We start from the raw sequence: 12,511 nt of genomic DNA, 5'->3' as shown, positions 1-12,511 counted from the left end.
AAATATGTGGATTATAATGATGTAAGCAAGCTGATATATTTACAGTTATAGATAAGTTACCGATATAATATTAATAATGTTTTTTCAAGGATAATTCAATTTTCTTCTTACATATTTATGTATTTTTTTTTAATAATATGAATACATTTTTAGTGTCTGCTTAGGCGCGGGTTTCTCTGGCGTTATTTACTTTTTTAAAACTAATATAAATTCTATTTAATTGTGTTTTTTTTTTGTGTTTATTAAATATATTTATTGGAATCTCCTAATAATCGAGATTTAATTTCCAAAAACTTGCGTAAAAACAAGTAAAATTTATTGACCAGTGGAGCAACAAACGTTAAAGCATTTTTAAGGTTTTGATTAATGCGCTGACACACTGACTTTTTGCTTTTTATTGATATTGTGTTATAAGCCATTACATAAATTTATTTCTGTCAGGTACATGTACATATAATTGAATGCAGCACTTTCCTCGCACTGAAAGATGAGAAACGGGTTAATGACAACAGGGACAGCACATAGTTGCTGCTTGGGATTGTACCAACCAATATTTTTTATCAATCATATAATGTTTTTTTAAATGGGGTTGCAATAATTATTGATGTTTCATGTAAGGAGTCGCTTTCACAAGCTTGCACAAACGTTGGTAAATGAGATAGGATAATATAGGTACCCGAGATTAAAAAACACGATTTTTCTCTCTACATTCAAATGTAGGTTTTAGAAAAAAATAAAGAATAATTGCCAAAATGTAATGTTGCTCCACTTTCTACCTAAAACATCTGATCTCATTTGCAGCCATTGCAGCTACACAACAGCAAGCAACATTCAATTATATTTGTTTTGATAAACTGTGTCCTGAATGTAATATGTCAACAGTTCTAAAAGCTCAATGCTGGGCACTCTCAGAAACATGCTAGAATGTTTGAATCTAATTCCACTCTAGGAGAGCTGTGTTGACATATGACTGGGACAGACACAGGTTATGTTTGTTTGTTGAGAAACACCGCATACCTGGATGGGAATAATGTACGTAGAGGGGGCGCCCGGCTGCTCGTCTCTGGTCGCACCGAACTTAAAGGGGGCCGAGGGAGCGGACACGGGGGAGTGGTAGGGCTGCGGGGACACCAGCGCAAAGTCCCGGGACGGGGGCGGCACAGGGGCGTACACCTGCGAGGTTACGGCCGACAGCGAGCGCGGCTCGTGCGCCTGCGGCGACAGGGGCGCAAAGGCCCGCGGGGACACGGGGGCGAAGGAAGACTGGGTCTTCCGGGGAAAGGTGGAGTATGGCTCGGGGAAGGGCGGCGGGAAGGTCTGAGTCTGCGGAGACAAGGGAGGCTGTGGCGAGAAGGCCTTGGGCAGCGGGGACAGCTGGGGCTGCGGCGAGCGGGGCTGCACCTGGGCTACCGGGGCCGCGGGGGCCTGCGGGGCGTACACCCGCGCTTTGGGAGGGTTGTGGGACACGGGAGCGGACTCGCGCTCAAACGGGATGAGGCGGGACAGGGCCGGGGACTGGAAGAGCTTGACGGGGGCGGGGGCGGGGGCCGCCTGGATTGCCACCCGGAACATAACAGCTTTATCATTAGGTGCTCAAATTTACACAAATTACATTCTATATCTCCCTCCAATCTATTATAGCTAAAAAAATTATAGAAGGGAAGGACATTAAATAAATATTGTAAAGTTTACATTATTTTTGGACAAAATCTAGGTAAGAATTTAAGGGTTAAATAATTTGATTGTAATCTATAGTGAGCCGTCAGCGATACTTTTGCATAAAAATGATCTACTGCTCTATAAATGCAGTAAATGGGGATTAATAGCAGGTATTTGATGTAAGAAGAGCAATAAGAGATAAGTATGATACATGCACCTGCACCACCATCACCCGAACTTCAGGCCAGTCCTTGCCGGATAATTCATACAAAGAATAACTGTTTTCTGTTGCACGTTGGCAGAGAAAACAGCCATTTCCTTTGCGTGGATTTCCGTTCCTAGTAATACAATGTAGTGAGATGTTACGTAGAAGCTTCCTCACCATTATGGAAGCTGGGTCGTCATGCTGGCGGCATAATATAATATATACAAATATTTTCAATTGAATATTAGTCAAATCTCAGAAAATTCGGGTGTTTGTTACCGAGGGAACTTCACAATTATGCAATATTTTGTTAAAGGAACAGTATTTATAATTTTAAGGAAGTTCTCATATCTAATCAAATAAATTACACTCAAGGTACAAAACAAAATGTACAGGTCACAAAACATAATATTTCCTTAGAAACATCTGCTTATATGAAATGCGGAGACATTGGAAAATTTAAAAAAAAAAATCAGATAGGGGAGGTGTATTTTAAAAACAATATTACATATTCATTTTTAAGTAATAATGAGAAATAATCATTTTGTGCATGTTTTTCCATCTCTTTTTTGTACTAATAGGATTGAAACGAAGTGTTATTTTGATAATTTAGAAGTAGAAATGTTATCAAATTATTAAAATAAGACATTGGAGAAAGAAGATAATACTAAAATCTAAATGAAACAGAAAAAGACACAGAAAAAAAAAGATAACGGTCAGAACTAGGAATCGAACCCAGAAATCATCAAGAGATCCTGGGTTCGATTCATAGTTGTGACTGGTATCTTTTTATTTTCTGTCTCTTGTTCTGTTTCATGTTTCATTTAGATTTACATATTAGTATTTTCTTCTTCATCAATGATATAATACATAGATGGGTATAAGCTTCAAAATAAGTTAAAAAGAAAAAGTTGTTCTTGAAGATTAAAATAAGTTTAGTTTATGAGATTCATCTGTTTTTCGGTTTTCCCTGCGAAACAGCGGTGAAAATGACCCAGAATGAGAAAGTGATGTGTTTGGCAGGACCAGGCATGTTATGTTATGCTCTGAGTTGTGTTGTGTTATGTTGTGTGTTGTGTTGTGTTGAGGAAGATTAAATACCTGTCTTTGTGCGGGAGACTCGCTTTCTCCTTCCGGACCTTCTCCTTCTTCAGCTGGTGGGGGCCACGCAATTCGTTTTGTACCTTCAAGTTGGAAATTACAAGTTAGTTACCGAAAATTCTGTCATTAAAAACATAACGTTTTCTTAGGGTTGAGAATTTTAATATTTTCAAATTCTAGTTAGTAATCCTAATTTTTTTTTCAGTTTCAAACATTTTCTATGTAAGAAAATTATTCCTTTCAGTTGACGTTGATATTTTTTTTCGATTCCCAAGGTTTCAGTGTGAAATTTGAAGTTTGTGTCGTCACATTGGGTGGAAAAAGCTATATTCGAAATAAATTAGAAAAATAAATGATTAAATTAGCTGTAATTTTTTGCTGACGAGAAAAAGTGTCTGGACTTTTTTCCCCCAATTTTAAACGCTATTTGGATTGTGAATTACTTAAAAAAATAATAATATACATGGATAAATACAAGGAGAAGTTCGAAATCAATTTATAAAATTGAGTTTCAATTTTACACAAATATTTTGATTAAATGCATTTTGTCATAGTAAAATATTTTCACTTATTGAAAATTTTATGCATCCGGGGTTAATGTTATAAGTACTAGCCATGACCATGATTTATTCTGAATTTCTTGGTATCGGTTTGTTTGTTTACTGAATGTCTTTACTGTGGCCTCACAACCATTAGGTCTTGGTGTCGGTTTGTTTGTTTACTGAATGTCTTTACTGTGGCCTCACAACCATTAGGTCTTGGTGTCGGTTAGTTTGTTTACTGAATGTCTTTACTGTGGCCTCACAACCATTATTAGGTCTTGGTGTCGGTTTGTTTGTTTACTGAATGTTTTTACTGTGGTCTCACAACCATTAGGTTTTAGGTTTATAATACCTAACACCTACTACAGTAAACCTTCGAGGTTTTTTTATCGCCGGGCGCCGTTTGGCTTAGGAGCGGCCTTGGTGTAATGCTGCCATTCTGCTTTCCTCCTCGTTCCTGAACCTAAGTTTCGAATGGTCCTGTCAGGTGTCATCAACACTATCATCAGTGCAAATGAATGTTACCATCAATTTTGCCCCGTTGATGTACAGATTGTACCAACCTACACTACAACTACAAGGACTTCCGAAGCGTTGCTTTAAGATGGAGAGTCAGCCAACTAAAAGTCAAACAACACTGTATTCGGCTCATCAAATTATTTGACGATTTGAAAAATATATTAGTCTACCATCACCACCTTAATTGAATAAATGCTGAACGGTTAGCAGGTAGATGTAATTTTATGATGTGTGTTCACCAGTTGCTAAATTAGTATGAATAATCTTGTTTCAACCCAAAGAAAATTGATGTACATTTCATTTAGACGTGAAAATCAAGATAGCATATTATTTTTACATCAGAATCAGATAAAAATTTTAACAAGTCTGACTTTAACGATCGGCCGCTTCACAAAGAAGAAGTTTCAAAAAACATTCTAGAACATTATTTAATGTTGGCGCTGGAACTTCGTCGCTAATCGTGCGTCCAGGATTATTTCAAAGAATGAATTAATTTGGAAAGTTTGCCAACATTTTGAAACAGATAGATTGTTTACCCCGCACCAGCACTAGTGGCATCTGGCGGTGAATCATATCAATTCTCATCACACGGGGATTCAGGCCGGCCAACTGTTTATTAATAAAACCGAAACTTTTCCTGTATCACAGATAAAGCGGTCGGAAAATTCACCAGACAAACTACTTATATTATTTAAAAAAATGCTTAGCCAATAAAAATTGGACCGTAGATATCGCAAAATACGACCATATCATAATATTAGTATTAAAATCAATACATAGGTATTAGGTAGGTGTACCTTACAAATATTTACGAGTGATAGATGCTCCTTTAATTTAAAATCAAAGATAATAATTAGTCAATTTGTTTGATGTGAAATTAATAATTATTATAATTGTGATCAATTGTTGCGCAAATGATTACATTGTATAAGTATTTCTCAGAAATGTTTAGTTTTATTGTCTAGACAATGACATTGACAAGCCACATAATATTAATTCAGCGAGGCAAAGCACAATTGCATTAAATCCATTCCCAAATATTAATGATTGGATTGCATAAAATGTTGGGGCAAATAATTTTGTTGAAGGGTTTGCGATTTTTTTAAAAGCTGATTGCAGGGGATACATAATATGGTATTTGTGGTTTGTGTGGAGCAAAACTTGCAAAATAATTAAATTGTTTTTTTAACTTACGATGGACAATAGAGAACGCTTGTGTAAACTGTGTGCGCGGGAAATAAAAGTTTTAAAGATGGCCGCGGTGCACGGTTGTTGCGATGCGAACGGGTTTTGGTGTAGAATTACAATGAGGCAGGTAGCGATTCTCGCAAAATGCTGTAAGGTGAATTAAAATAACCTGCGGCGCACTGCTACGGGATCACCTCCCACTCCACCCACCCACCCCACCCATCTCCTCCCAGGAGGGGGAGGGCCGCCAGGGCCGCGCCGGTGACAATAAACAAACCAAGTGCAATATTGTGACACCTATAAATTACTTGTTATTGTTTTTGCCGTTCACAGTAGTTGAGGTCGGTAGCATGGATGACGAGTTGATTTTCGGACTCGTATTTTGTAAAACGATCTGTTAAGACTAATTAATTGTTCTCATAAAATAATCCCGAGAAGTAACAAATAGTTTTTGGTTATCTATTCATGCAAACAGGTGCACCCCGTTTTCAGTAAAAATCGGCAGCATGAGAAAGACTCGTTATTTTTTAAAACGGTATGCACACCATTGTCTATAACGTTCCTCCCATCGTCGCTAAGTTAAGTGGGGTACCTATTACCTATATACAGCTCCCCCTTGTTTTTCAGGTGGACTTCTGCGAGGTGTCGTTAAAACATAGCTACAGGATCACTATGTAATCATGTCGAGAGGTCAGAGAAATATTTCAAATACTCCCGAAGGATTATTTTATGATACCTTTTCAAAGTGTGAAAATGTTCAGTGTATTATCTAGTCCGCCTCTGCCAGTTGGCTGAATTTTACAAAAATGCTATCATCATCGTAAGTATTTAATAGAAACAGACTCTCTCGCTGTTTCACGTGAAAATGCTGGCAACATTACACCGATTGTAAGTACCTAGTTATGTACCACGCTTTTAAATAGATCTTCGGCTTTTGCTGACAAATAAAACACTATTATTTGCTTGATACCTATTACACAGTCGGCGCAGTTCGCATCTTTGTAAATTTATCAAAGAAAATTAACGAATTTACCCAAGCCTCAAAATCAGAAACGATTTAAAATTTACATCTCGCTACAGTTCAAAAGATACTCTTTATATGGCCTGGTGGGAGACCTTTCTTCAGAATAAAAATGGTTCTTGATGGATCCTTGATGGATGGATCTATGTTGATAGATCTATGTTTTGTGATAATAATTAAATGGATAGAGATGTTCCTATTCTATTAGTCTCCCTCCCTCATTCTATCAGCCTCTCAAAGTACCTCAATCGGGCAGTTGGAATTCTCATGCGGTGATATCGAAGATTAGATAAGAATTTTTTGTTGTTTTTGATGGTTTTTCCAAGAATGCATATACGATATAATAATGCATATATATATTATATATTTAAAATCTGACAACATTTGAAAATCTCCTACTACCACCACAGTAAGCGGAAAATGTTGCTTGTGTTGTGATGGAGGACTTAGCCAGCTGAGGAATTGAACACACTACGACTAGGTGGGTCCTAATGCGATGCCAATTCAGCCACTGACCGGTCGTATATGAAAAGTACAAATGAAAAAACCCGTGGCATTTGTAAAAATGTCTGCAAATTTTATATTTAAGTGCGTAGGCTGGTAAGTAATTTGATGACTAATTCTTTTTGAGTGGATTTTCTCATCGCGGTAGTATCATCGTCACAGTTAAGAATAGAAAATTCCCACTGGACATTGTGTGATTATGTATTGTATAGTATGATTGTACAGTAATAGTTACATTAATGACAACAATTAAACCACTAACTATACACATAATAAACACACCGTACACATTTATGCAAATTATTGAATCATTTTATAGACAGATTATTTTATAACTTTAGTAAAACGAGATACAAGATTTTTTTTAAATGTTTAAAACTTAAATATAACAATATACAAGATCTTATTTGTCTTTTTAAAACTTTAATAGAATTTCTTTATCTTTTAAACCTTTAATAGAACAAGAAACAAGATATTTTTTTATCTTTTCATAACTTTTATACACCAAGATACAAGAATTTCTTTATCTTTTAAAAACTTGAATAGAACAAGAAACAAGATCTTCTTTATCTTTTCATAATTTTAATAGAACAAGATACAAGAATTTCTTTATCTTTTTCAACCTTTAATAGAACAAGAAACAAGATCTTCTTTATATTTTCATAACTTTAATATAACAAGATACTTTAATAGAAGAAGATGCCAAATCTTTTTATCTCTTTAAAACTTTAATAGAACAAGATACAAGATCTTCGTAATCATTTAAATACAATTGTTTACCGATTTTATAATAAGAGTAAAAAATCGTGAGTATTAAATCGGAAACCCTTTTACCAAGCCCTATTATAGCATGCAAAATAGTTTTAAGTCAATGAGTGAAAACAACGTAACATAAAATATGAATATGTTGGAGTTTAATCACTTTTAATGCGTTATTTGTGATGAAGGCATATTATGACAGATGAAACAGTAAAACCTTTAGATACCTGTGGTTCTAGGCTTGAAAAACTGTGCGGAATACATATTGTTCATGTTAATTTGTCCCCCGTTGTTCGTGGCAGATTTGGGGGGCCAATCGATATATCGGTCGATCCTTCGGATGTGAGGGTCCCTTTGCCGGTCGCCTCGGGAATACCCTTTACATCGGCACCACATCGACACAAACACATTAGTTAAGATCGTTCCAACCAATACACGTATCGACTATACCTACATCATTCTATCTAATCAATCATTAACTATAATATTCGATGGAAGTACCAATGTTTGTGGTATTTTTAATTTCAGCACATTCGATAACCATCAAATCGATTATTAATGTTTTGAAATTTGAACGGTCTCCGTAAAACGCAGATTCTCTATCCGTTTCAGCTTTGGATCAATGTGTGGTCATATGGTTATTCTTTACAGCTGTTTACAATTGGATACAAAGCAGATTGGGGACAAGAATCTGGTTTAACGGAGACAGTTCAAATGTCTAAAAATGTAAAATTGCCACTGATCGTCGAGTTGATTGATAACAAATGCCATGGAGTTTTAAACAGCACACCAAAGTTTGAAGGACTTGGTTTCTATGTGTTTATTCGGGTGATTTTAAGGGGTGTCAGCAATGTAGTACTTCCTCTTCCCTTTTGAGTCAAAGTGAATGCAATACAAAACTACTCCAAAAATCAATTCACGAAAGTAAGACTAAATTTACGTCTTGTCATTTGTTCTATGTTTATTTCTTGGATTTAATCGTAAAATGAAGTGCACTTGCCAGTAGGTAGGTACACAAATTGCAGTGCCTATTGTACAAAATTTAAAAACCATTTAGTCTCTTTGTAGTAATTTGGTGGCAACCGAACTTTATAAACTTCAAAACCACATTGTTAAATCGCCTGGTGGTATTCTATTCTTTAAACAGAACTGTTCAAAGAAAAAGATTTCAAACAAGTTTTGAAAGACAAGAATCTAGAATATGGTGAAGGGAAAGCTTTGGGAAAATATTTATAACAAATAAAAATACAGGGTGGGATATTTATACATTTCATTGAAATATTCACAGCCAAAGCAGACAGGACAGATAACTGCAATAGTGTACAAGCTAAACAAATCGGTTGGTAGTAAAAATTAATGAATGTGTGATAAGCTAATATAACGCCATCTGTGGGCTGTTGCGGGAGGGAAAGGTACTCACTGGCTGCTTGTCCGTTCCTCTGTCTCTGTTCCTCCTCCTCGAGCATGCGCAGAACTGCGGAGTTCGCAAGGTTGGAAGGCTTGGCGTTGAAGTCAATTCTGAAAACAAACAATTGACATTGTTTACTCTATTAAATATAAACAAATATTATCTATTATAGATTAATTAAATAGTCGAGCGGTCTAAAGCGTCGGGTTCTCACCTAGACATCCCGTCCAGGCGTCAACCCTCCTGCGTGGAGAAAAATAAGTACTATAAAATGAGGCTGATTTATTGAAATCCCGTTAAAATCGTACTTCCAACCCATTTCCTGACAAAATATTAGTCAATTCAGAATATATCGGAACACGTCTTCTTTGTAGTTCCTGATAAATATAATGACGAAATGTTACAATATTAGATTTTTTTGTGAACACGTGTTCCGACGTCCTAATAATATATTCTTGTTTTACCGACATTTTGTTAGGAAACCTGTCAATACATTCGTTTAAGCTCTGCATTCCCATTTTTAACAGGAAAACGAAATATTTTACCAGATTTTTAATAAATTATCAAAATTTTATAACATTAAGTATTCTCCGTGTGTTTTCTTGCAGATAAATTTATTGACAATATTAAATAAATAATAAAACAGTTTGAGAACGATCAATTGATCCACCATTGCTAATAACAATACTTAGACTTTTCGCAAGAATATCGATGCCGAAAGTGTAAAGGTACATATTTGCACTAATACACACAATCCAAAAAATGTGTTGGTTTTCTTATGTTTTGTTGAAGGATCTATATATATGTACTACTAATAATCACAATATTTTACTATCTAAAGTTCCTGGCCTTGCCCGGACTTTGCACAAAGTTTTTCAAAATCAGTGGACAGTAATTTTACTCTTATTTTGATCGACAAGTGTGCGAAATTTCATCAAGAAGTTTCAGAATTCTGCTTTAAGGCCACGTAGTAAGCGTTCAAAGACGATTTGAAAGGTAGATAAGAAATTGCGAATGTTTTAAAAAAACGATAATAACTAAGCGAAAATAGTGAAAATATTGAACAAAACATGACTCAGGTATGATTAGAGATTTTCACGGCCAAAAGTATTATAGTGATTTGTTTTTGGGGTATTATGCCGTTTTGCGCTATCTCCTTCTTTAGCCAACGTTTCGGACAGCGTTGCAGTGTCCATCATCAGGGCAGATGTGTAATTACACATATTACATTACAGATTATATATTACATTACATTACACATATTACATTACATTACACATATTACATTACAGATTACACATCTGCCCTTATGATGGACACTGTAATGCTGTCCGAAACGTTGGCTAAAGAAGGAAATAGCGCAACACGGCATAATACCCCAAAAACAAATCACTATAAAACATGACTCGTTTTAAATAGAGCGAAAAACTCTCGACAAATGCTTTAGTTGCATTTAAAAATACATTGTGAATTTAACATATCAAATAACAGGACAAAACATGTTTTTGATAATTTTCAGAGATTTGCGATTTTTTTCTAACAAATATATAAATATTAAAAAAAACTTCTTCAAAAACAACATATATATATTATTTTGGGTGACCGGATAAATCATCAAAATGATAATTCATCACATCTTTAAAAAGTTATATAAAGTCATGGAAAGTGATGAAACAAAACTTTATTAACTGGCTTAAGTAGGTTAGGTTATTTTTTTTTTCATCGTTTTTAATGACTTTATATCACTTTTTAAAGGTGTGTTGAATAGTCACTGTGTTGAGTTAGCATGGAACCATTATTTTGAACTTAAAAATTAAGGAGTTAACGAGAAACTTGTTATGAATCGGTAGAAATTGGGATGGTTTTAATTAATCTCATGTAGACAGTCCTTCCTCATGTTTTGAAGGACAAGTGTGCAAAATTTCATCAATCTCGGAATAAAACTGGAGATTTGTGTAAAAACAAATCACGAACCCACACCGCGACACTCTTTTAAAAAAATATAAATAGATAGATAATTTACTTCACACCATGGGAAATCATTACTTGGGTGATGTTGACACATTCAAAACCAACTTGGCAAATTTTGTGGATCATTTAAAACATTTATTTCAACAATACTCCTAAACACATCATGTAAACCTACAAATAGCTGTAATTTTCTGTTTTTGTTTCTTGTGTTTGTATGACTTGTTGCATAGCTTTTATCAAATGTAATTTTATTCTAATTTTTTATGTTTCAAAGTATCTGTCAAATTAAAATTATACTACCAACCATGTACGTACAAGCCCTCTGGGCGTTAAATAAATAAATAAAATAAATAAATGTCAATAGCGATGATGCTGTACCAAGGCCCTGAGCCACGAGTGCAGGCCGATGCAAGAATATTGATTTGGAATAATTTTTTTTATTGTTGCTACATTATTTTACAATATTTATATTCTAATTCAGTAATGTTGGCCTCACTGGGTTGTTTACCCGTGCTGAGGCCCCCATTTTATAATATAAGAATTTATACATTTAAAAATAAAACAAAATTAAAATAAAGATAAATTTAAACTAAAAATAAAGATTACAAATTAAAATATAATTATCACACTAAAAGAAAAATATTAAAAGAGAATGGAAATCGGCATTTATAATGATTTATGTGTTTGTGCGTGTTGCGTGTTTTATATTTTTTTTTGTGTTGCGTGTATATGTTTTATTGTTTTATGTCATAGAATTTTGGTAATATTGTCTTTTTTGTTCTTTAATCCATTTTTTTATTTTGTGTTTGAATTTATTTTTATTTTCCTCAATTTTTGTTTCAAGTGGAAGACTGTTGAATGCTTTAATAGCGTGGTATTTATGGTGTCTTTGTCCAAAGGTAGTGTTTACCGTCGGAGTTTTTATGTTTTATTTGTACGCTTGTCTGACCGGTCTATTAGTGATATTTTGTGTTTGTTGGGGTTTGTTTTTTTGGTCGAAAATGTAGTTTAGTAGTGTTTTAACATATAATTGGCGTATATCAAGTACGTCACAGCTTTTAAATATTTGGTCTGTGTCGGTTAGTTTATGTTTTTTGAGTAGGTATTACCTTTAATATCGTTTTCTGTGCGATTTCTATTTGAGCGATAGCTGCGTTTGTTGCTCCTCCCCAAGCAATTATTCCATATTCTATTATTGATTGGCATAGTGCATAATATATTGTTTTCAATTGTTTTATTTTATATATGTTTCTTATGTTTAGGAAAATGTGTATTGTTCTGAGGAGTCTATTTGTGATTTGTTTGATGTGATGTGTCCATCTAAGATTATTTTTTCTAGAGGGGGGCAATCGCAGATGTTGGTGTTTATGCATTCGTGTATTTTTATGGTGTTTGTATTGTTTTTTGGCTGTCCTGTGTTAGTTATGCTGTACGTTGTGAATTTTGTTTTCGATATGTTTAGTGTGAGTGTATTTGAGTCCAGCCATTTTTTCACTTGCGTGATTCCTAGATTCGCTATGTTATAAACCTTATTCCAATCCTTAGATTTAAATAGTAAAACTGTGTCGTCTGCGTAACTAATTATTTCTCCATCTATTTCCATGCTGCAAAGTTCATTTATGTAAATTATGAAA

General features: G+C 34.6%; 1 protein-coding gene across 5 annotated transcripts in view; it reads right to left on the bottom strand.

Moving 5' to 3' along the window:
• Positions 1–12,511, bottom strand: part of LOC149423098 (uncharacterized) — a 44,516-nt gene that overhangs the window by 2,919 nt on the left and 29,086 nt on the right. For 3 of the 5 annotated variants that reach the window (XM_089632469.1, XM_089632470.1, XM_089632471.1), the window contains 4 exons: positions 8,919–9,016; positions 7,726–7,875; positions 2,966–3,048; positions 1,018–1,551 (listed from right to left, as the gene is read on the bottom strand). In XM_089632469.1, coding sequence (XP_089488595.1) covers positions 1,018–1,551; positions 2,966–3,048; positions 7,726–7,875; positions 8,919–9,016 — 865 coding nt within the window. The remainder of the gene's footprint in view (positions 1–1,017; positions 1,552–2,965; positions 3,049–7,725; positions 7,876–8,918; positions 9,017–12,511) is intronic. The other 2 variants (XM_089632472.1, XM_089632473.1) reach the window with 1 other exon arrangement.

Source organism: Hesperophylax consimilis, chromosome 6, assembly GCF_061612785.1.
Source record: "Hesperophylax consimilis isolate HC1 chromosome 6, BYU_Hcon_1.0, whole genome shotgun sequence".
NCBI lineage: Eukaryota > Metazoa > Arthropoda > Insecta > Trichoptera > Limnephilidae > Hesperophylax > Hesperophylax consimilis.
This window is presented reverse-complemented; position numbering and strand designations above follow the sequence as displayed.